Below are 26,050 nucleotides of genomic sequence, written 5' to 3' on the forward strand. Positions count from 1 at the left end.
CCCTACGGACTCAGGAGAGGCGAAGGTCGAGAGTCATGTGTCCTCCGAAACACGAACCTGCCAAGCCGCACTGCTTCTAAACACAACGCTCGCGTAACCCGGAAGCGAGACGCACCAATGTGTCAGAGGAAACAACGCTGGGCCAATTGTGTGCACCCTCATGGGTCTCCCGCTCACGGCCGGCTGTAACACAGCTTGGGATCAAACCCTGGGCTGTAGTGACGCCTCAAGCACTGCCTTAGACCACTGCACCACTCTGTGCCCTAGGGTCAGCGTTTGAAGACCACATGGCCACCAAGGAAATAACCTGCAGCCGTCCGGCTCTGCAAGCTTGCGCACTAATCATTACTTGATTGCCTCCACCTGTGGGCTTAATAAGACTTGGCATAGCACCTGCCCCTGACTCGGTTGGTGTTGCCACCTGGGGATAGAGTGTGGAAGTGTATCCTGGTAATGTGGTGCCTATGTGCCAACACTAAACTATCCCCCATATCATAACACACGTTCAGTAAATATTGGATTGCCGTCGTAATATTACAGTTGTTATAACATTCAGTAATTTAACAATTTGAGGGTTCCCCTGTTAAGGACAGCATACTGTATTTGACTGTCACATTCTTGTTCATTTGAATATTCATAGCCATTCCATTGCTTCACACTGACTGTGAAAGTATCATGCAGTATGTATTTTAGTAAATTATGTACCCGTTCTTTTTTATTTTAGTCTGATATTCTCTTTGGCTGCGACAGTTTTGATGTACAAACCATCTGGCCGGTGAAAATGGAAATGAAAATAACCTATAGGAGATGAAAGAGAGCTGTCAAGGCACTGACAAATATATGACTAGAGCCAGGGACTCACCTCTCGCTTACTGCCAGAGCCAAAATGCCCACATGCTGCAGCTTCTGTGGACATGTAGAGGTAACCCATCACACATCGTTGAGGCCATCAGTGTTTAGGACCTATGATTACATGTATCTAAACCTAAGCTGACGAGGCGGAGCAGGCAATTTACCTCCTCTCAGAGCCACGGGAGTTTGCGGACATGTGTTTCTCACCCATTACTAACTCATGGGAAAATTCGGCAGACATTATTGGAGTGTGATGAGACACAGATTATCCATTATATTGACCAGATACTCTTGTGGCCAGACTAACAATGAAAATAAATGTCTTGAAAAATGGAAGGCAGTCGGGAGGGGGCAAGATCAGTTGGGACCATTCTAGCCAATGAGAGGGCAGATATGCGTGTGAACAATAGGTTTGAACAACGGTTTCCACTAGTTACCACAGTCACAAAGTCAAAATTGGCAAGATCCAAAAAATTCATGAAAACAAAAAATTGCTTTTTGGTCTTAAATTAAGGTTAGGGTTAGGCATAACGTTAGCAGTGTGGTTAGGGTTAGGTCTAAAAGCACATTTTAAGAAGAGAAATTATAGAAATAGGCAAGGTTTATGACTTTGTGGTAACTAGTGATGACCAGGCACAACGCTGATATGGTGTTTTTTTGTCACCTGTCCTACTTATATCAGTACACTTGTAAAAACCTAATCATTATGAATCTTATATTCGATCAAATAAGCCACAAGTAGCAAATAACCAAATTTGACACTCATTGACCTCCAGTTCGGCCCAGAGGCATAACTGGGCCCAATTTATGCCTCTCACTTCACCTCTTCCTCTCTGGATGAGAGCAGGCTTGGCAGGGTGAGAAGAACAGCAGGAGAGGGGGGTGGGGTCAGAGGCAGGCCAGGAGGCGAGGCGAGGGGATGGGGTGGTGGTGGAGGTCTCTGGTCCTCTGTGATGGACGGGCCCACAGAGGACCCGTCCATGGAGCAACAGCTTGGATTTCACACCTCACGGTCCCTGGAGGGTCTCCTCAATGAGGGGAGAGGAGAGAAAAGGAGGCCTGACCTGACCTAGATAGTGTGCCATTTAGACTGCTGAACAGGTCAGACCATAGACAAGGGTAGAGAATCTATTTCCACTTGACTGGGTACAGTAATTTCTCTCTCTCTCTCTCTCTCTCTCTCTTTCTCTCTCTCTTTATATATGCCTCAGAGCGAGGGTCATGTTTTATCTGCTGTGATTGGAACTTAATTATTGTGTCATTGCATGTGCTGGCTCATTAGTGATTACTGGGATTACTTTTACTGTGCTTCCTTAGTACTCCTGGCATTGCTCTTAGCAAAGAAGGTAATGACGAGGATTTACAGTACCTTCTGTTCAAGGATGGCTGAAGACCTTACTGTACTTGCAGGGTTAGCTCACCAATGGTGTGTATGCACCTTGAGGTAGCTAGTGGGATGGAGAGGAATCATCTCCACATGTCTCATGCTGACCACCATCATTAGTGTTCCCAATAATTCTAAGGCTACCTGCCACAATGACTACTAGCCTGTAGCACTCACATCTGTGATCATGAAGTGCTTTGAAAAGCTGGTCATGGCACACATCAACTATCATTCCAGACACCCTAGAACACTCCAATTTGCATACCGCCCCAACAGATCTACAGACGATGCAAACTCAATTAACACTCCACACTGCCCTCTCCCACCTGGACAAGATGAATGCCTATGAGAGAATGCTATTCATTAACTACAGTTCAGCGTTCCACACCATAGTACCCTCCAAGCTTGTCACCAAGCCCAGGACCCTGGGACTGAACACCTCCCTCTGCAACTGGATCATGGGCTTCCTGACAGGCCGAACCCAGGTGGTGAGGATAGGCAACAACACCTCCGCCACGCTGACCCTCAACACGGGGGCCTCCCAGGGGTGTGTGCTTAGCCCCTTCTTGTACTCCCTGTTTACCCATGACTGTGTGGCTATGCATGACTCCAACTCCATTATTAAGTTTGCTGACAACACAACGGTGGTGGGCCTGATCACCTACAGTGCCTTGCAAAAGTATTCATCCCTGTCACGCTCGTCATTATGAATGGACCAAGGTGCAGCCTGGTAGGCGTACATTTTCCTTTATTAAATTAACACCGGACAAAAACAACAAAATACCAAACGAAACGTGAAGCTAATAATAGTGCTGACATGCAACTATCCATAGACAAGATCCCACAAAGCACAAAGGGGAAATGGCTGCCTAAATATGATCCCCAATTAGAGACAACGATAAACAGCTGCCTCTGATTGGGAACCATAACATGCCAACATCGACATAGAAACGCCTAGATGATCCACCCTAAATCACACCCCGACCTAACCAACATAGAGAATAAAAGCTCTCTATGGTCAGGGCGTGACAAACCCCCTTGGTGTTTTTCCTATTTTGCTGCATTACAACCTGTAATTTAAATGGATTTTTATTTGGATTTCATGTAATGGACATACACAAAATAGTCCAAATTGGTGAAGTGAAATGAAAAAAATAACTTGTTCCCCCCCCCAAAAAAATTCAAAACTGAAAAGTGGTGCGTGCACGTGAATTCACCCCCTTTGCTATGAAGCCCCTAAATAAGATCTGGTGAAACCAAGTACCTTCAGAAGTCACATAATTAGTTAAATAAAGTCCACCTGTGTGCAATCTAAGTGTCACATGATCTCAGTATATATACACCTATTCCGAAAGACCCCAGAGTCTGCAACACCACTAAGCAAGGGGCACCACCAAGCAAGCGGCACCATGAAGACCAAGGAGCTCTCCAAACAGGTCAGGGACAAAGTTGTGGAGAAGTACAGATCAAGATTGGGTTATAAAAAAAATATCAGAAACTTTGAACATCCCACGGAGCACCATCAAATCCATTATTAAAAAATGGAAAGAACATGGCACCACAACAAACCTGCCAAGAGAGGGCCGCCCACCAAAAGTCATAGACCAGGCAAGGAGGGCATTAATCAGAGAGGCAACAAAGAGACCAAAGATAACCCTGAAGGAGCTGCAGAGCTCCACAGCGGAGATTGGAGTATCTGTCCATAGGACCACTATAAGCCTCACACTCCACAGAACTGGGCTTTACGGAAGAGTGGCCAGAAAAAGCCATTGCTTAAAGAAAAAAATAAGCAAACACGTTTGGTGTTCGCCAAAAGGCATGTGGGAGACTCCCCAAACATATGGAAGAAGGTACTCATGTCAGATTAGACTAAAATGTTGCTTTTTGGTCATCAAGGAAAGCGCTGTCTGTCGCAAACCCAACACCTATCATCACCCCAAGGACACCATCCCCACAGTGAAGCATGGTGGTGACAGCATCATGCTGTGGGGATGTTTTTCATCGGCAGGGACTGGGAAACTGATTAGAATTGAGGGAATGATGGATGGCGCTAAATACAGGGAAATTCTTGAGGGATCCTGTTTCAGTCTTCCAGAGATTTGAGACTGGAACGGAGATTCATCTTCCAGCAGGAAAATGACCCTAGTTATACTGCTAAAGCAACACTTGAGTGGTTTAAGGGGAAACATTTAAATGTCTTGGAATGGCCTAGTCAAAGCCCAGACCTCAATCCAATTGAGAATCTGTGGTATGACCTAAAGATTGCTGCACACCAGCGGAACCCATCCAACTTGAAGGAGCTGGAGCAATTTTGCCTTGACATTGGCTAGATGTGCCAAGCCTATAGAGACATACCCCAAGAGACTTGTAGCTGTAACTGCTGCAAAAGGTGGCTCTACAAAGTATTGACTTTGGGGGGGTGATTAGTTATGCACGCTCAAGTTTTCAGTTTTGGGGGGTTATTTCTTGTTTGTTTCAAAATAAAAAATATTTTGCATCTTCAAAGTGTTGTGTAAATCAAATGATACAAACCCCCCCAAATCTATTTTAACTCCAGGTTGTAAGGCAACAAAATAGGAAAAATGCCAAGGGGGGTGAGATGCCAAGGGGGGTGTGACAACCTACAGGGAGGAGGTCAGAGACCTGGCAACAACTTCTCTCTTAATGTCAGCAAGAACAAGGAGCTGATCGTGTACTATAGGAAACAGGGGGCCGTAGAGGAGAGGGTCAAGAGCGTCAAGTTCCTCGTGTCAACATCACTGATGTCATTAACATGGTCCCCTCACACCAGCACAGCAGCGCCTCTTCTCCTCAGGAGGCTGAAACAGTATATGGCATGGCCCCTTAGATCCTCAGGAGCTTTTATAGCTACAGCATCGAGAGCACCCTGACTAATGCAAATGAATTACTTAAAAATCATACAATGTGAATTACAGAAATTACAGACCTCTACATGCTTTGTAAGTAGGAAAACTGCAAAATCGTCAGTGTATCCAATACTTGTTCTCCCCACTGTATATATATATATATATATATATATATATATATGTTTTATTCCTCATGTTTTTTAGTTATACTATTTTGGTATTGAATAATAAACTGCTGAGAAGGGCTTGCAAGTTAAGCATTTCACTGTACTTGAGCATGTGCGAAATACAACTTGAAACCTGAAACTTGGAACTCATACAACGCATGGGGGTAATTAGCTAGTTTTGGCACAGAGATGTGTGTATTGATTCAAAGAGAAAATACCTCCGTGGAACCTCTGGGACAAGCTAGAATCTATTGAAGTTTTGCTGTGCTTCACTGTACACAGAATAAGAGAGATTTTTCAAGTGTTCTCCTTTCATTTAGAACAAACAGACTCGGCTCTCTCATGTGCTCTCACCCACCAGCTGATCAGACGCGGATGGAAGGAGCAAGGTAGATCTGCACACAGGTGCTCATGCCTACAGCAGTGGGATAGAGGGATGGAGGATAAAAGACACCGATGCTGACAGCCAGATGTGTATTAGACACACCAGCAAGACACACTCCAGGTCTCCACACCGAACTCCACCACCACCTCAGGCTTCCGCTGTGCTAGTCTTGTCAGCTTCATTGTTACCCAGGATCCCCTGAGTGTTGTCAGTCTAACAGGATAACAACTTGGTCTCTACTCTCTATCACTCTGCTCAGTCTTCTATCACCTCTCCTCCTATCACACTGACAGGCAGGGAGTTCCTCTTCGAATCAAAGAGATCCACTTTAAAGTTACAACCATTCTGATAGGGTCACAAGAGAGCAAGGTCAGATGTTAAAGTAAACAAAGAAGCTAACAGCAATTATTCAGCACCACTGATACAGACAGCGACGGAATCAGAATGTCAGAGTTTCAGTGCCACTGAACAGTGGACAGCTCCCGGCTCATGCGCCCCAACTTCAGCATCACAGGAAAGTAGACAGAAATTGTATCCGTGGGCGTCTGAAGTTCAGCGTCACAGGAAAGTGGACAGCGATCACCTCCAGGAAATAAGTGAACCTGGGAAGTAGACCTAAACAGAAAGAAGCCTAGAAACCTGGGAGAGGAAGGGCAGGGAATAAAATAAACCCCTCCATTGTTTCTGTACAATACCATATGACTATTCTTGCACAGATGGACAACTAACAGGTTTCTTTAGAAGTGAAGAAAATCATGAAAAACAATTACAAGGAATTTGCGATTAATTTATATTAATATAGTAAGTTATATTACTACACAGTATCATGTTCCAGGAGATGTTCACAGCTATTCCCACTGTCTTTTAGAAAGATATGAGACAGATTCATTCATGTCAGCCGGCATAAGGAGCTGGTCCACTGGATCTATTTTGAGTCTCTGTGTTATCCTTCTCAGTGATTCTACATGCTGCATTATGTCATTTTGGACAATGAGACTCCACCTCTCAGTCAACAGTTCTCTCTCACTGGTGTAAAACTAAATGTGAGTACAGCACTGGAACCGGCAGAGGTGTTACAAGCTCAATAGAAAAACAAAATCCTGGTGTATTATTCGGCAAGCACTGGCTCCCACTTAGATCAACAGCAGCAAAGCCAGAACAAGGGGAGATGGAGACCTAGCACTGGCTTCAGGCAAGAACTGGAGGTGAGAGAAAGAGAGAGAGAGAAAGAGAGAGAGAGAGATGGGGGGGCTATGGAGGTTTGGATGGCAGTAGATATTTGGAATGCTGAATGGTCTCCAGAACAACAGTGTGCTCTCACTCAGTCATTAAAGAAGCAGTGCTATTGTCTCACAAGGATAAAACAAAAGATGAAATGATTATCATGCTTTGATTATGTCCTGATTGGCTGCACTTTGTGCTACTGCTAGATGCAATGATTAACAAGAGCCTCTTGGTTGATGGCTGTTGGCTCGTGAATAAAATTCTAACCACACAGACAATTCATGGTAATCCAAGATGGCGTAGCAGTCGGACGTGTGTTTTGTCTTGTCCCGTGTATATATCATTTTCTTCATATATATTTAGTATATATTTTAATCTCACTTTCCATCTACGGACTGCAACCCCCCTCACCCAATGTGGTACGGATCTGCTATTTTTATACTTTAGAACCGGAACCCCAATCAGAAGCTAGCCAGCTAACTCGCTACTAGCTATTAGTCTGTTAGCCTCTGCTAGCGGTCCTTTCCGTTAACTCGGACATCAGCCAGCCTCAGCCCGGTCAATTCATGCCAGTCTGCACAGCGCGATATCAACCCAGAGCATATCGGACTGCTTTTTCTCTACCACATTTTCAGATTCCTATCGCAAGCTCTGAACCTTTACACCGGATCATCGCAGCTAGCTAGCTGCTATCCGAGTGTCTACTCCTGGCTAACGTCTCTGTCCCGAAGCAAGCACCAGTTAGCCTGGAGCTAGCCTGGAGCTAGGCCCATCTCCCGGCTAGCCAAAGAGGTTCACCAGCCAATTCTTCGGCTACAATACCTCTTTTGCCTATTGCCCTGGAACCTTCACTGCCGACACGGAGCCCCTCCGATCCATCATGACTGGTCTGCCGATGTAACCGTCCGAGGTGATTTCAACAGGCTCTTCCGTTGCGACGTCGCCGGAGGCCATCTGCTAGCCCCGGCCCGCTAGCTGTCTGAATTGGCTCCCTGACTCATCTATTGCTCCTCTTTGGAACCTATGATCACTCGGCTACACATGCCTCTCCCTAATGTCAATATGCCTTGTCTATTGCTGTTTTGGTTAGTGATTATTGTCTTATTTCACGGTAGAGCCCCCAGTCCTGCCCAATACTCCTTAGATAGCCCTTTTGTTCCACCCCCCACACATGCAGTGACCTCACCTGGCTTAACTGGTGCCTCTAGAGACAAAACCTCTCTCAGCGTCACTCAATGCCTAGGTTTACCCCCACTGTACTCACATCCTACCATACCCATGTCTGTACATTATGCCTTGAATCCATTCTTCCGAGCCCAGAAATCTGCTCCTTTAACTCTCTGTTCCGAACGCACTAGACGACCATTTCTTATAGCCTTTAGCCGTACCCTTATCCTACTCCTCCTCTGTTTCTCTGGTGATGTAGAGTTTAACCCAGGCCCTGCAGCCCCCAGCACCACTCCCATTCCCCAGGAGCTCTCATTTGTTGACTTCTGTAACCATAAAAGCTTTGGTTTCATGCACATTAACATTAGAAGCCTCCTCCCTAAGATTGTTTTATTCACTGCCTTAGCGCACTTCGCCAACCCTGATGTCCTAGTCTTGTCTGAATCCTGGTTTAGGAAGGCTACCAAAAATCCTATAACATAATCCGACAAGATAGAACTGCCAAAGGGGGCGGAGTTGCAATCTACTGCAGAGATAGCCTGCAGAGTTACTTACTATCCAGGTCTGTGCCCAAACAATTCGAGCTTCTACTTTTAAAAATCCACCTTTCCAGAAACAAGTCTCTCACCGTTGCCGCTTGTTATAGGCCCCCTTCAGCCCCCAGCTCTGCCATGGACACCATATGTGAATTGATTGCCCCCCATCTATCTTCAGATTTCGTACTGTTAGCTGACCTAAACTGGGATTAGGGTTAGGGTTAGGGTTAGGGTTAGGGTTAGGGTTAACACCCCGGCCATCCTACAATCTAAGCTAGATGCCCTCAATCTCACACAAATGATCAATGAACCTACCAGGTACAACCCTAAATCCGTAACCATTGCCCTCTAAATACACCTCTGCTGTCTTCAACCAGGATCTCAGTGATCACTGCCTCATTGCCTGCGTCCGTAATGGGTCCACGGTCAAACGACCACCCCTCATCACTGTCAAACGCTCCCTAAAACACTTTAGCAAGCAGGCCTTTATAATCGACCTGGCCTGGGTACCCTTGAAGGATACTGACCTCATCCCGTCAGTAAAGGATGCCTAGTTGCTCTTTAAAAGTGCTTTCCTCACCATCTTAAATAAGTTTGCCCTGTTCAAAAAATGTAGAACTAAGAACAGATATAGCCCTTGGTTCTCCCAGACTTGACTGCCCTTGACCAGCACACAAACATCCTGTGGCATTCTGCATTAGCATCGAATAGCCCCCGCGATATGCAACTTTTCGGGGAAGTCAGGAACCAATATACTCAGTCAGTTAGGAAAGCTAAGACTAGCTTTTTCAAACAGAAATTGGCATCCTGTAGTACCAATTCCAAAAAGTTTTGGGACACGGTAAAGCCCATGGAGAATAATAGCCCCTCCTCCCAGCTGCCCACTGCACTGAGGATAGGGAACACTGTCACCACCGATAAATCTACGATAATCGATCATTTGAATAAGCATTTTTCTACGGCTGGCCATGATTTCCACCTGGATACACCTACCCCGGCCAACAGCTCAGCACCCCCTGCAGCAAATTGCTCAAGTCCCCCCCGCTTCTCCTTCACCCAAATCCAGACAGCTAATGTTCTTGAAAGAGCTGCAAAATCTGAATCCCTAAAAATCGGCTGGGCTAGACAATCTGGACCCTCTCTTTCTAAAATGATCCGCCGAAATTGTTGCAACCCCTATTACTCGCCTGTTCAACCTCTCTTTCGTATCGTCTGAGATCCCCAAAGATTGGAAAGCTGCCACGGTCATCCCCCTCTTCAAGGGGGAGACACTCTAGACCCAAACTGTTATAGACCTACAGTTGAAGTCAGAAGGTTACATGCACTTAAATTGGAATCATTAAAACTAGTTTTTCAACTACTCCACAAATTTCTTGTTAACAAACTACAGTTTTGGGAAGTCGGTTAGGACATCTACGTTGTGCATGACACAAGTCATTTTTCCAACTATTGTTTACAGACAGATTATTTCAATTATAATTCACTGTATCACAATTCCAGTGGGTCAGAAGTTTACATACACTAAGTTGACTGTGCCTTTAAACAGCTTGGAAAATTACAGAAAATTATGTCATGGCTTTAGAAGCTTCTGATAGGCTAATTGACATAATTTGACTCAATTGGAGGTGTACCTGTGGATGTATTTCAAGACCAACCTTCAAACTCAGTGCCTCTTTGCTTGACATCATGGAAAAATCAAAAGAAATCAGCCAAGACATCAGAATAGAAATTGCAGACCTCCACAAGTCTGGGTCATCCTTGGGAGCAATTTCCAAACGCCTGAAGGTACCACGTTCATCTGTACAAACAATAGTACGCAAGTATAAACACCATGGAACCACAAAGCCTTCATACCGCTCAGGAAGGAAACGCGTTCTGTCTCCTAGAGATGAATGTACTTTGGTGCGAAAAATTGCAAATCAATCCCAGAGCAACAGCAAAGGACCTTGTGAAGATGCTGGAGGAAACAGGTACAAAAGTATCAATATCCACAGTAAAACGAGTCCTATATCGACATAACCTGAAAGGCCGCTCAGCAAGGAAGAAGCCACTGCTCCAAAACCTCCATAAAAAAGCCAGACTACGGTTTGCAACTGCACATGGGGACAAAGATCGTACTTTTTGGAGAAATGTCCTCTGGTCTGATGAAACAAAAATAGAACTGTTTGCCACAATGACCATCGTTATGTTTTAGGAAAAGGGGGATGCTTGCAAGCCGAAGAAACCATCCCAACCGTGAAGCATGGGGGTGGCAGCATCATGTTGTGGGGGTGCTTTGCTGCAGGAGGGACTGGTGCACTTCACAATAGATGGCATCATGAGGGAGGAAAATTATGTGGATATATTGAAGCAACATCTGAAGACATCAGTCAGGTAGTTAAAGCTTGGTCGCAAATGGTTTTCCAAATGGACATTGACCCCAAGCATACTTCCAAAGTTGTGGCAAAATGGCTTAAGGACAACAAAGTCAAGGTATTGGAGTGGCCAACACAAAGCCCTGACCTCAATCCTATAGAAAATTTGTGGGCAGAACTGAAAAAGTGTGTGAGAGCAAGGAGGCCTACAAACCTGACTCAGTTACACCAGCTCTGTCAGGAGGAATGGGCCAAAATTCACCCAACTTATTGTGGAAAGCTTGTGGAAGGCTACCCGAAACGTTTGACCCAAGTTAAACAATTTAAAGGCAATGCTACCAAATACTAATTGAGTGTATATAAACTTCTGACCCACTGGGAATATGATGAAAGAACTAAAAGTTGAAAATAATCATTCTCTCTACTATTATTCTGACGTTTCACATTCCTAAAATAAAGTGGTGATCCTAACTGACCTAAGACAGGGAATTGTTACACGGATTACATGTCAGAAATTGTGAAAAACTGAGTTTAAATGTATTGGCTAAGGTGTATGTAAACTTCCGACTACAAATGTAGTTAGTGATTTTGTCAGCCTGAAAAGATGATTCCACTGCATGACACACACACACACACACACACACACACACACACACACACACACACACACACACACACACACACACACACACACACACACACACACACACCACACACACACACACACAACACACACACACACACACACACACACACACACACACACACACACACACACACACACACTCACACACACACTGAGGGAGAGAGAGAGGGGGGAGAGGGAGAGAAAGAAAGAATTATCTTAGTGTAATTCATAACTTTTACGTTATCACAAATTGCATTCTGAATGAGTGTTCTAATGTTAAGTGCCAACTAGGCCAAGGCTGGTTGCTCATGATATTTTCTGTTACTTTTAACAGACCCAAATGTCTCTTATATTGAATATTGATGATGTTGCCCGTTTTTTCACGTAATGTAGCTGCATTTCTTGTGTGTTATGTATCATTAACTCAGTATCTGTTTTTTGCCATACTGTCTGGAAATACAAATTACAGATTCAACAATGTAAGCAGTTGCAAGCACATCTCCCTGAATGGATGTCCTCTTTGGAATACAGCAGTCCCATTTGAGAGGACAAGACAAATACCACAGAGAAGGAAACAAGAAACAGCCCAGTGGCCCTTAAATTAAATTTTCCAGCTCTCAGTTTTGATCATCCATTAGTGTCCTTTCAAAGGAGAAATACAACTTTTTGAGAGATTACTAGCTATGCTTTAAAAAGGAACATGACGTTTTTATAATTTCATTTTCTGCATGATGTGATAATTGTGTGGAGTCATAACTATGACAGTGTTTAAAATTGCATTACACTGTAAAACATTCAAGGTTTGAACACCCTTTTGGAATTGTTTTGCATGTATTTGAGACCAATCGAAACTATAGCATAAACTATTAAGCTTGGGGTTGTATCACACTAATGGTATATATTATAGCCCCAGCCATAGTTATCTCTTTTTTTGCCTAGGGTTGAAACAACTTAAAGTTATTATTCTGTCTGTGTGGTGTGCTGGATGTCTTTATGGCTCCTGTCTCCAGTGGAAAACAGGGTTAAGTATACTCTGTAACACACCTCCATGCTTCGTCAGTCATGCAGACTGCTAATGAATTAGTATCCCTCGGGTGGAAGACATGACTTGCAAATTACACAGGAAAAAAAGTTACAGTATGAGGTCTCGAGTTGGATTACCTACCATTGAAAACTCTCCATGATAGATTTCCTCCACACCGTGTCAAAGGGGATACGGCGGAGCAGGCACCTCCATCTGTTAAAGAAAAACAAGAGGCTCTGTCCCTGTCGCTCTGTCATCACCGCTGATGGACAGGTCTGCTCTCTGATAGAAATAATAGGTGTCTGAAAGGCCAATCAACAAACAAGTCTTGGGAGCTGCTCAGTAAGCTAGGCCACCAGAGGGATGTTCTGTTTTGATTGCTAAGTAAATACCTTGTCCATGAAGTAAGATGGTAAGTAAGACTCAAAGACCAGGCTTAGCCCTACAGTACAGTAAGTTAGAGGGGAAGTTCATTTAGCAGTTCCAACAGCCGAACGTTTCCGAGCCACATCATCTTCACATTTCATGGTGAATGTATACATTTATACAAAACTTTGAGGGTTGATCTGGTAAAGATGTGGGCTGGTTCTCTTCCTCCTTGCCTGCATTTTAATGATTGATTATGAAACTTTAATGAAGGGAACCTGCAGGCTCTCCAAGAGGATGATTACCATTGCCACACTTTCATTTATTCATTAATTCTTTATGCTTTATTTATTTATTCATAGCAAAGAGAGATCATGCTCTCGAAGGCGAGGTGCCAATAGACTGGAGATGCGGACGTATCCACCACTGCATCTTCCTGCTTTGTAGACAAACTGTGGAACGCAGTGTTCTGGAAACCTTACCCGGCCCTCTCCCCTCCATTCCCTCCCCACACCGAGAGCTCAGTCTGTGGGGAGAGCAGCAAACAAAGCAGCCTTAACATTATGCAGTGCACAGCTTCCCTGCATCTAGCAACCAACCTCTACACTCCCAAGAGCAGAGAGGAGGGGTTAGGGGTTACAATCAATGTTGTGGCATAGAAAAACAACAGAAGAGGCAAGACATTTAATGAATGTCAATAACTCATACCATAGCAGAGCTCTTTTCGAGTGAGAGGGGAGGTGTGATTATGTAATACTGAAATGCTCTAGCCTCAGGATTGGCATTCCTGTGGGAGGGTGGGAGGAAGAAGCACAGTAGCATAAGTATTGCATAACTCTGTCAATATATGAACTAGTGCAGCAGTCTTACCCAGGAGGAAAAACAGTTAATGGTCATCATTCATACCCACCACACAGATAATTGAAAAGGACTTACCTGTATTATTTATTTAACCTTTAACTAGGCAAGTCAGTTAAAACACATTCTTATTTACAATGATGGCCTACCAAAAGGCCTTGTGCGGGGAAAGGGACTGGGATTAAACATTTAAATTAAAATAGGACAGAACTACATAGAGACCTAAGACAACACAGCATGGCAGCAACACAGCATGGCAGCAGCACAACATGGTAGCATAACAAAACAGGGTACAGACAACAGCACAAAGGGCAAGGAGGTAGAGACAACACATCACGCAAAGCAGCCACAACTGTCAGTAAGAGTGTCCATGATTGAGTCTTTGAGATAAAGCATTGTTTGGCCAAAATGTTGCAAAGAACATCCTTGTCTATTTATATTCCACCATCTATAGGGCTCTAACACTCAAACCCTATCAGGCTACTATCTATAGGGCTCTAACACTCAAACCCTATCAGGCTACTATGTATGGTTCGGAGCTGTGGAGTTCAATGATAGATGTCTGGTTATCAGAGACTCTTAAATTACTGACTTTATGCCCTCATTGCCTTGGTAAAGTAATACACTCTGTGCCTTGATCATGTAAATCTCAATGAGATGTCAGATTTCTGTGGGGATTATGCACATAGCTCACTATGCGTCCTTTAAATGTTCTAATGAATCATGACAAGGAAAAAGTTAGAGTTGTGGTGCATAGACCACTTCCTGTCAGTGCCTTTTCCCGATTTGTAGTGGGTCTTGAAAGAACCAGAATCATCTGCATAAGATTTCACTGCTCTAATGACAATGCCCAAGTGAAGAAATATGAGAAAGTACATTTCTCTGGGGGAATATAAGTGTCCTTGAGTTGGGGTTTGGACTGAGAGCCAATGTAATTCTGTGAATAGCTTTCCTCAATTATAATAGTCACATAAGAGAGGGGTCACATCAAGTGGGAGGTTGACATTATTCCTCTGGATACATTCTCACTGGGCATAGACATCAGTTCCATTGTCAATTAAATGAAATAAGCATGCCATTGAAATTTGAACGACAAATCGAACGAAGACGCTGTGAATCAAGAAGCAGGTGAAACGTTTAATAAAACAAACATGAAACGAGATAACAGTGGCATGAATACCGACTGAGGAACAAACATAAGGGAGGGACAGATAAGAGGTGTGAATCATAATGATCAACATGTGCGTGTAATGAAGAATCCCAGGACCGGTGGTTAGTATTCCCGGCAAAGTCAAATGCCGGAGAAGCAGGAGTAGACGTGACAGGAACCACCGGCCTGAGGAAACATGAAAAGCAGGTGAGATGCGATAGTGACTGGGAAGCTGTGACCTATACATCACCTCGTTGACCCTCCAGAGAACCTTGAACAGCCCTGAAAACCAGGGGCTCAGTTTCTTGCAGGGCAGGCGGAGTGGGAGGTTCCTGGTAGAAAGCCAGACGCGATCCCCAGGATGAAACACAGGGGTCTCACTGCAGTGGATGGCGTGCTGGAGTCTTACGTGAGCGTCACGCCACACTTCTGCACGCCAAAAACACTCATCAACCGCAGGAGCATTGGTCTGGCTCGGGGTCCACGGAGCCAGGGCTGGCTGAACACTCAAAACACACTGGAAGGTGGTCAACCCAGTGGAGGAGTGATGTAGCGCGTTCTGGGAGTACTCTGCCCATGGAAGGAAACTTGCCCACTCACCCTGCCGGTCCTGACAGTGACTGTTCAGGAAACTTCTGAGCTCCTGGTTCAGCCTCTATCTGCCCGTTTGTCTGAAGCCGGTACTCGGAAGTGAGGCTGACCGTGACCCCAAGCGTCTCCCTAAAGGCCCTCCATACTCATGATGGGAATTCGGGGCCACAATCAGAGACAATGTCCTCCAGAAGGCCATAATGCCAGAAGAGTGCCTCAGCGACCTGGAAAGCAGTGGGGAGACCAGGAAGAGGGATTAAAAACAGGATTTAGACAATCTATCCACTACCACCAAAATGGTGGTGAAAGTGTCAGAGGAAGGGAGATCGGTTACAAAGTCAATGGATAGATGTGGCCAGGGTCGCTGAGGCATGGGAAGGGTGAAGGCGTTTGCCCTGCTGGAGCGTTCTGGGGTGATTTTGTTTGAGCACATATGGAACAGGAGTTGACGTAGCGAGTGACATCCCGCGCTCAAGTGGGCCACCAGTATTTCCCAGAGATGAAATGGATAGTGCAAGAAATACCTGGATGTCCAGCGACGACAGCTGTGTGCCCAGGTCAACAGCCAATCCCTTATCCCTGTGGGAACGTAGATGCGTTCAGGAGGACAGTTAGTGGGTGTTTGGACAGGAACCTCTCCCCCGAATCGTAGAGCCAGGACAGGGCATCAGCCTTGGTGTTCTTTGAACCTGGGCGATAAGTCAGCGTGAAATCAAACCTTGAACATGGCCCACCTCGCTTGGCGCGGATTCAACGTCCTCGCTGTCCGTATGTACTCCAGATTCCGATGGTCAGTGAGAAGGACGAATGGAGGGCGCCAAGGAACCAGCCAGTGTCTCCAATCCTCTAATGACAACTTCACCGTCAGGAGCTCCTGATCACACGACATCGGAATTCCTCTGCAGGGGACAGTTTAGAGAAAAAAAAGCACAAGGGGTACAATTTCAGTGGAATACCTGGTTGTTGAGACAGAACTGCCACCTCCACCACAAAGGATCTTGTGGGATCTGGATGTTTGAGCAGTGGGTGGAGTTGAAACATCCCTTGAGACAGAAGGCCTCGTCAGCTGCTGGGCTCCACACCAACCTACAGGGCCCTCCCTTAAGGAGAGGAGCAGCAACAGAGCTGACGTTCCTGATGAAGAGGCGGTAGAAGTTGGTAAACCGCAAAAAAACGTTGTAACCCCTTTATGGTGGTTGGGACTGGCCATGGCATGACTGCATCTACCTTCTGGTCTTCCATCCTCACACCCTGATTTGGTAACCTAAGGATACCGACCTCTGGTGGAATTGGAACTTCTCAGGCTTGACAAACAGATGGTTAGCCAGGATGCATTCCAGGACTGCTCGGACGGGGGTGATGTGATCCTCCAGGGTAGCCGAGTAGCTCAGGATGTTATCGATATACACGACCTGGCGTCCGAGCATGTCCCTGAACACTAACGGAGCATTTGCTAAGCCAAAGGGCATCACCAAGTATTCGTAGTGACCAGACATCGTGCTGAATGATGTCTTCCACTCATCCCCCGCCCGGATGAGATTGTAAGCACTCCGCAGGTCCAGTTTAGTTTTTTTTTTTATAAAAAGCTGCGCGATGGCACCAATGGGAGAGGGTACCGATACTTGGTGCTGATTTCGTTGAGTCCTCTGTAGTCGATGCAGGGACATAACCCTCCATATTTCTTGGCTATGAAGAGAAAGAAAAAAAAGCTGACGTGGACGTGCGAATGAAACCTTGTTGGAACGCCACTTGGATGTAATCCTCCATGGCCTGGGTCTCAGCCACCGACAGAGGGTTGATGCATCTGCGCAGAACCTGAAAGTAGGTCGATGGCACAGTCTCAGGGGCAATGAGGAGGAAGACAGTCTTGGAGAATACCTCCCGCAGGTCCTGATATACCTCTGGGATGTTGGGCAACCATTAGGACTCTCAACCGACATGGAACCACAAAGGACAAGGAAGCAGGTCCGCCAGCATTCAGGCGACCAGTCTGTAATTCTCATCCTCGACCATGAGATGGTAGGGTTATGGCGTTGAAGCCAAGGGAGGCCGAGGATGATCTTGTGGACTGGTAATGAAAAGGGGGATGTTCTCCTGATGACTGGACTCCACGGTGAAGGTGAGTGGCTGAGTGATGGAGAGGAGAGCGGGTATGAGTTATGATGTTAAGGGAGGAGGCAAGGGTCTGGTCAGTAAAGTTCCCCCGCGGCACCAGATTCCACTAACGCTGTAGACACCGTACATAAGGGACAGTCAGTGTGATGGACACCAAAAAGAGCCTAGTAGACAGTGATAGAACTCTCACTCCTGTCCCAGGGGGTGGAAGATCATGCGACTGTCCCTCTGCTCTTGTGAATCCCAGATTTGGACATCCCGGACACCTCTGGAGCTTGTGTTCTCCTTGTCCACAGTACAGACAGAGCCCCAGCTGTATCCGTCTGTGGCTATAGCTGGGGCTCTGTCTGTACTGTGGACAAGGACTGGGGCTCTGGGGCTCTGATCCTGAGTGTTCACTGAGGGAGGGAAGCGATGAGTGTACCGGCGCTCCCGAAGTAGGTTATCCAGAAGGATGGCCATCGCAATGAGTGCATCCAAGGTGAGGTTGTCGTCACAACAAGCCAATTACGTCTAGGACCTCTTCTAAGTAGTGTACCAAGCGCCGGCTCATTCCATCCACTTGATGCCGCTACTGTCCGAAAGGTGAGCACGTCTGGTTCCCCTGCTGTAATTGCAGTAGCCACTCACCTCCCTCTGCCCTCCAGGGGATGATCAAAAATACTTTAAAAAAAACAGAGCCATGAACCCCTCATAAGAATCAAGCTCCTCTTGCCCAGACGGCTGTAGCCCATTCCAACGCACTCCCAGTCAGCAAGGAAATCACAGTGGCAACCTTATACCTCTCGGTAGTAGGAGCTCCCATCTGATGCCTAAAATAGAGGGAGCACTGTACTAGGAAGCCATGGCATTTGGATGGTGTACCGTCATGTTAATCGGGGAGGGATAAACGGGCGTCGCTGACCTGAGCGGGGGTCACTGAATTGTGCTGATGTGCTGGGTCGACTGGCTGAAGAGTATCCTCCGCTGGATGAAGGCAACGCCTCTCGGGTGTGTTTGAGACGGTGCATATTACGAAGAACCTCCATAGCCGATCCCAGTTGTGCCAGCTGGTCATGGTGTTGACGTAGAAAATAACCCTGTTCATCAACCATCTGAGAGATATTTGAATTTCCTGCTGCTTCCCTATTTTGAGTCGGTATTCTGTAACAAAGACGCTGTGAGTCGAGAAGCAGGTGAAACATTTAGTAACCCATGAAACGAGATAATATCACAGCGGCGAAAAAGCATGAACACAGGAACAATACCAACTGAGGAACAAATGTAAGGGAGGGACAGATACGTGAGATATGTGAGGTAATGAGGAAGGTAATGGAGTCCAGGTGTGAATCATAATGATCAACAGGTGTGTGTAATGAAGAATGCCAGGTGTGCGTATTGATGTATCCCAGGACAGGTGGTTAGTATTCCGGCGACGAGGAGCAAGAGTAGACGTGACAGTAAAATAGTCAATATCAGTATAAACATTCGGAATGCTTTCTTCAGCACTGTTCTTCTTTATAAAGGGTACAGATGTGAATAACTATATATGGCGTCTAATTTACATGAGAAAATGAATGGCTCTTATATCTTAATGAATCCCCTCCTACGAACAGCCTTGTTTTTTTACATCTTCTGACTCAATTTGAAAGAAACTATGCCATGTTAAAATCACATGATAGCTTTAGAGTGCCTGTAAACTGATATTTATGCACGTGGTCCTGTTATTAATCTACTATTTTAACAAGCTAATCTGCATCATAAAGCAAAGAAAACTTCACGCATGATTCCTCCATCGTCACCTACCTAGCACAAATCATACATTAAGCTGTGTGGTTGGGGGATATTCCCAAAATAGAATTTCCATTGAAAGCATATTGCTCAAGTACAAGTACAAGTGAGCTGAGAGTTACGAATGACTAATTTCTGTTGTGGTTATATTACTGCCATCATGCTGCACATTGTACCATTTACCACTTGACAGTGCCAGTTGCTTTACATTGTTTTGAATGCATTTGACCAACTTGGGGTTGATTAATGAAACAGTCAAGTGTAAACGTGTTTGAAATATATTTCTGAAGTTCTCTGTCATGGTTTGTGTGATCATGGGACACTTTCATCCAAAGTGTATCAGTGAGGGTGTTTCATCGTCACCCTGAAGATCTCATACCAGTGTGCATCTGTCAGAGTGCTTTTATACACAATGGCAGAGCCTTGTTATCATGTGGCGTTAGGGAGACTGTCAGACAGACAGAGAGCATAGTGCTGCTTGTTTCCCTTCACATATATCCTAGTGATAATGAAAGTTAGTAGTGGACCATCTACTACCCCCACATCCACTCTTCAGCCTCCATTCCAACTTGTGGTAGTCAGCCTACTATCTCTCCTCAGCATCTGTTATGTGTCACCATCCACTTGTGGAAGCACTCAGAGTGATGCAGCCCACGCAAAACAATCGAAGTCCACCCACTCACACAAAAAACAACACTGCACATCTTTCCCTATCTTGCAGGAGCAGATACACAAAACATCCTGTACATACACACACAGACAAAACATCCTGTGTGCACACACACACACACACACATACATGTGTACACGGACGCACACACACACACACACGGAAACCTACATGTGTACACGGACACACACACACACACACACACTCTTTCCCTAATAGCTACTCATTTAAAGTATTCACCCTATCCATATTTGAGCTGTACAGATAAAGACTCCCATAAAACAATGTGAAAATAGGAATTCATTCTACTTGTCAAATCCCTATTTCTTAATGGGAATTCAAATTATTATTGAAAAGAGATGGAAAATTAACCAAACTATAGCACATAAGAGATTAGGGAAAACTTGCAGAGGGATTTAAGAAGATAACCCTGGTTGTTTTGCTTCGATGCCAGAACCCTTTGACCTTCTGCAGGGATGAGCCACCCTCTTTTCTGTGAACTTCCTTAAGATTCTAATCCTGTTAGTCCTGCTATTCTGAGGAGGCACATGAGATAATTCAGAGGTTCAGTTGTCCAATATGGGATGATTGCCGCAGTGCAACACATTACCTCTGCCTGGATCACACTACTTACAATGTACATCAAAGTCAGATGTATCAAAGCATCCAATCATATTGTCCCTGCACTATTAAAAAAATCACATTTGAGATAATATTCAGAATAATTATGTTTCCGGTGTCATTTTGATTATATTATGAAAGGGTGCTTGAATTCTGATTAAATGTGTCAAATAAACCTAAAGCATCATTATCCTACCCCATATATTACTGACTCAACGTGGGCTAATGATCTCCTACCTGACTTGAACCCTGGTTTATTAGTAATTCATCTTCACTGGGGTAGAAGTTTAGTTGTTGCAATGTAAAACCCACAAGCACAGAGCAGCCTCTCTAACAGAGAGAAACGGTCATAAATCAGCACAGAAAATCAAAAAAAGAATGAGGACACTTATCACCATGCTTCAGGTAACCAATGGCAAACCAAAATGTGCATCAGCCCCACTCTCCTGTGGCTCAAAAGAGAAAATGGATGTGCTGAGTGATTACAGAAAGGCACAAATTGGCCCCATACTTTTAGCTTCAGACTGCTACAATGCCCAGTCTCTGAAGCATAGCGGTGCCTATCTACATCTCAACACATACATCTCCTTTTCATCCTTTAATGTGCATAAAAATGTATGTAGCATGAGATCATGATGGTGTTTTTTAATGGCCAATATGTATTTGCATTGCTTTTAAAATCCCACGGCAGCTTGTGTCTTCATTTGTTCTTGATGATTCATGCTTATTCACTTCAACAGCTTGATTCATTTTGCAGACATTAGACAATAATGGAATATTATTTGTCTGGGCATAATCTTTCAATTTAAAGATAAATTCACTCTATCAACTTGTCACATTTAAAAGAGCTAAGGAATGACTACAAATAAGCCTTCTGGTAATAACCAAAAAATGGATTCCAACTAAATTTGTTACATCTTTTTCATACAATGTGAAGTATATTCTGTAGAACCAAATGAAATAACCTTGTATTGGGGTGGGGCGTAATGAAAATATTATTCTCCGACTGATATTTCTCATGAAGGCCCTTGGATAGATAACATTTCTGCCTCAACCACTAATATGAGAGAATGTGAGCTATCTGTACAGTATCAATGTTTGAACAGCGAAGTCCAGCTGCTATGGAGGACCATCAGATGGGCTGCTTCCCCAGCAGGTAGGCTAGTAGTGTCAGCTAGCCATGGACATATCCCTCTGTGGAAGGAGGACGGCCTGGAATACGCCTTTGATATATGCGCTTGTCACTGTCCTAATGACGAATCCATCTGTGCGGAGTCCAGCGCAGGGCTTGGAGTGTTTCAATACAATGTCGACTACATTACACAACAAAACAATGACATACATGGACACCAACTCTGAAATGTGTTGAAAAGTCCATTGAATGTGTATATTATCCTAATGGCCAAGGAATAATTATTTGCCTCTTGGTTTATCTTTTTACTTGCATCAGATCCACGTATTTGATTGGGGCACGTGACTACCACCTAACGTGCCACAGGTGTGGTAGTGGTATTTATTGTTGCGCATACCACGGCTTGGTAAGTTGATTTTATCATGTAAATTCACCTGAAAGAATTTTGAAGAGCATGCCCTTGGGTGTTTTCTTTTTTTTTTTTTTTGGTTTCACAGAGGAAGTGACAAACAATATGACCGACAATGTTTGCAACACTCAATTTGTCTGAGTCCGAGGAGACCAATCTAACCAGCACAGATACGCAAATGCTTCTAGAACGGCACAGGCCCATTAAAATTGGCATAATATCAGTTTTAGGAGCGATGATCACGTTGGGGAATATTGCAGTTATTATGGTGATTTCTTCATCGGTGTCCGGCTGGTCAAGGAACTCTCGATACTTTTTACTCTCACTCACAGGTGCTGATTCGGCGTTTGGACTGATCATCACGCCCTTGAATCTGTGCGTCAGTCTTGCGAAAGACTACAGTGAAGGCCCAGACTCCCTCTGTCACATTGTGGCTTTCTTCAACGCGACGATCTATTCGACTTGCATGTACACACTGGCTACAATAAGTCTAGAAAGATACATAGCAGTGTTTTACCCACTGAAGTACTCATCACTGATGACAAGGAGAAGAACGCTGCTTCTGATCGCGTTTGCATGGTGTTTTCCTCCATTTTTACTTGTGCCCATATCTTTCCCTAACGGGATAATTGAGGTCCACTTTTCTACAGCGTCACTGGTTTGCAATCCATCGTACTCTACTAACGTTGTGTACACTCTAACGTTGACGTGCCTCATCTTCTTTCCTTGTTCAATCATCATGACTTGCGCAAACCTGCGCCTTTGGTTTGCTGCAAAGAGACAGCGGGTAAAGATGCGGGCACAACACCTGGGTCGTCACAACAGACCCGACGTAGCCTCCAGGGTGCTTGTCCCTGTAATGACCGTGTACTACACATGTTGGACGCCGTGCATGGCGGCAATTATCTATAATGGTGAGTAGGCCTATAGAAGGAACCAGTTGGTTTACATTTAGGGGATGAATGAACTTTAACTTTGTAGATGGAACATCTAAAATTCAGACAAGGTGCATGTTTTTCCCAAAGTCACTCACCACCCTTCTAAATGATCTCAGGAAATTGTCGTAACAAATGTAGGCTACAAGGCTGTAAAGTGCAAATGCCAATGTGCTGGGTGTAAGATGCCCGAGGTAGGCTGATGAATCAGACTGATATGGGCAGCTTCTGGTATACGGCCTGAAACTAAGCAGTCTCAACGGGAACTTTTCTTTACATTTAAGAATCTTGAATAAAATTACATTTTACACTACCGGTTGTCAGTATAGTTGGTTAATCAAATTATCCCCAGGAAAGTGTTATTTGCCCGACTTTTTGAGCGCTGGTATTGCTGCTGAAATATCTATCACATGGCACATGGGGAAAAACATGTAAACACCTGCAAAACTTTGGTCAGTATGCATTCATCAAAGTGCAAGTCCTTCATTCTTGTGCACGTGCCTTGGATCAGGAGCAAACGCATCTTGATTGTCACACCCACATTTTGAAGTCTGTAATAATAATTTTCTGTGGATATTTTGTCGCAAACTTTGACCCACTGAAGAACCAATCCCACGGACAATCGGCAGTAAGTTAAAATTGTATTCAACGTTCGTGATAGACAAGGGAAGATTGGTTATTTGTAAATGTGTTTGCAAGGCGCCATACTAGGTTATGTTTGCTTACTCTAACTCGGCTAGATGAGGTTTTTGCAGAGAAGCTCTTAGTCGTGCAATTTTACATATAACTATGTATGGTGCAGTATTTCTCCAGTGAAAAGAATTGCATGAAAACTAGTTGTCTCATTTGAATGACAACAAACACTTCATTGAAGAATCCTGTCCATAGTTCACACTCCTGCTAGAAGTAGTACTGTTGACAATCACTCTGACTATAGTCAGTTTTATTTCATAGCCTATGCTGTCCTTATGTATTTTTCTCTCTCTGTTTTCTTTTCCACCAGCCATCTCGGGCAACAGAGTTCCGGAGTGGATGGAGTTTGGGGTGGTGTGGCTGCCAACCTCCAACGGTTTCCTCAACTGCATCTTCTACTTCTGGATCAACCGCAGCTTCCGTAGAAAGTTCTGCCTGCTCTTCCAGCGGTTGTCTCTCACATTGTGCCCAGATTTGGCCAAGGCCCTGGGCTGCACAGCCAGCTCACAGACTGTAGTCTGGGACAATAACAACACCCTCCAGGAGCGCTGCTCCAGTGTGTCGTCAACCTGCACCCTGATCACCCTGGCCAGTGACACCCCCTTCTGAGGGATTAGGCTTCTCATAGACATGGTACTCACTCACATTATTCAATGATACATCTGGTAAGTTTCAACACCAAACACCTGAAGGACATTTAGGAGAGCTGCTTGTATTGAGATGGTGGTATCAGGTTATATTTCAAAACAAAGTGTGGCAAGGAGACATGGGAGTGCTGTCAGGCCATGGTGTGGTGTTTGACAGGGGCTTTGAAGCATTTATCTTCCTCACCATCACTATGCAGTTTGAGTTAGCTTGAATTTTTTTTTTTTTGGAACCCAAACATAATTCTTTGACATTTTATTCATCCCCAATTGACAGTATTTGGTCCATGCTGGAATGTTTCTTTTTTTTATAGATTTTTTTTGTTTTACATTTTACTGTCACACCAAGTGTTGTCAGAATTTCATGCACCAACAGTGAAGACCTCTTAAACCACATTTTTAGTATTTTTTTTTAGTTTGTAAATCCATCTGAATGTAGCCCTCATCCAGCCATGTCTCCCGCCACCTTGTTTGTATTTGCATTATCAGTATTTTACGCGGTGCTACAATTTTATCTGCAGGTTGTCTACAGCCCATCAATATGTTGCACTTAAATGTCAATAATGTTTAATTAATTGAAATATTTAGCCATCAAACAATAAAATGTATTTGTTGAACTTCATTAGGAAATGTTTACAAGCTCTTTGATGGTCTTCAGGCCATCTACTCTGTACACCTATATCTTGTATTTCAAAGGCCCGGCGTATACGTAGCAGCCTTGCAAGGTAAACCTTTAAGTCATAGAATTTCATCCCGAGAAAAGTAATTAAACGGCTCCAGTGTATAAAAGTCACCACTACACTTGTGTCTGTCGGCGTTACCCTTTCCCTCCTTTTGACTTAGCTTCTCATATCACCAGGGTCACCTCCCAATTCGTGGTCCCTTTTTTAAAGCTGTTAAGACTACTTATGTATAACCATCACTGCTACTGTCCGCCCTACATTGAATGATATTGGGCAGCTCTCTTGTACTATTTACAACTTCCTTTAGACATGCTATTATGGTAAATGTTGACAGTGATACCTGTTGATTGTGAACCCATCTCTTTGAGATTCATGACCTGGCATGTATAGTGTTTGGCTGAAATCTGAAAATATAGTCCATATTTATTATGAAACTTGCCAAACTCTATAGGTGCTTTCAAATGTAAAAATAAGTACTTGGACTTTTACGAATGATGTATGTTTAAATTGTATTTTGTGAGTAGTTGAGTGACTTGGCTGTGTACATAACAGTTTTATATTGTTTATAAATAAGTGAAAACCCCCCAAAATGTTTGTGATTGGGAAATAAAGCATAATGCCTTTATTGTGTTAATTAGTCATTTAGTGTGGCATCGAAAAGGAGAGGCAGATTTGAGAAGCTGCCTACATGGGAATTATCCTCTGCAAGAGGCTTCACTGAATATCACTTATTTCCCACACCATATTTATTCCAATTTGAGGTCAAGTCAGACTCACACAGGTTTCTGTGCCTTAGCTCAGGAGATCCAGTCATAGGTGGTGGGC

General features: G+C 44.4%; 1 protein-coding gene across 1 annotated transcript; it reads left to right on the forward strand.

Annotated features, from left to right (window-relative positions):
* The first annotated feature begins 22,276 nt into the window (after nucleotides 1–22,276).
* Nucleotides 22,277–25,840, forward strand: LOC111969574 (adenosine receptor A2b-like). Its single transcript, XM_023995750.2, has 2 exons — nucleotides 22,277–23,184; nucleotides 24,209–25,840. Exons 1-2 carry the CDS (start codon nucleotides 22,386–22,388, stop codon nucleotides 24,505–24,507), a joined length of 1,098 nt encoding a protein of 365 aa, XP_023851518.1. The 5' UTR covers nucleotides 22,277–22,385; the 3' UTR covers nucleotides 24,508–25,840.
* The last annotated feature ends 210 nt before the right edge of the window (nucleotides 25,841–26,050 follow it).

This window comes from Salvelinus sp. IW2-2015, linkage group LG10, assembly GCF_002910315.2.
Source record: "Salvelinus sp. IW2-2015 linkage group LG10, ASM291031v2, whole genome shotgun sequence".
NCBI lineage: Eukaryota > Metazoa > Chordata > Actinopteri > Salmoniformes > Salmonidae > Salvelinus > Salvelinus sp. IW2-2015.

Bases quoted from the DNA above. Each gene is read 5' to 3' on its own strand.
- LOC111969574 (XM_023995750.2), top strand. From the start codon at position 22,386: ATGTTTGCAACACTCAATTTGTCTGAGTCCGAGGAGACCAATCTAACC. The intron at 23,185-24,208 runs GTGAGTAGGCCT...CTTTTCCACCAG, and splicing joins GGCGGCAATTATCTATAATG to CCATCTCGGGCAACAGAGTT.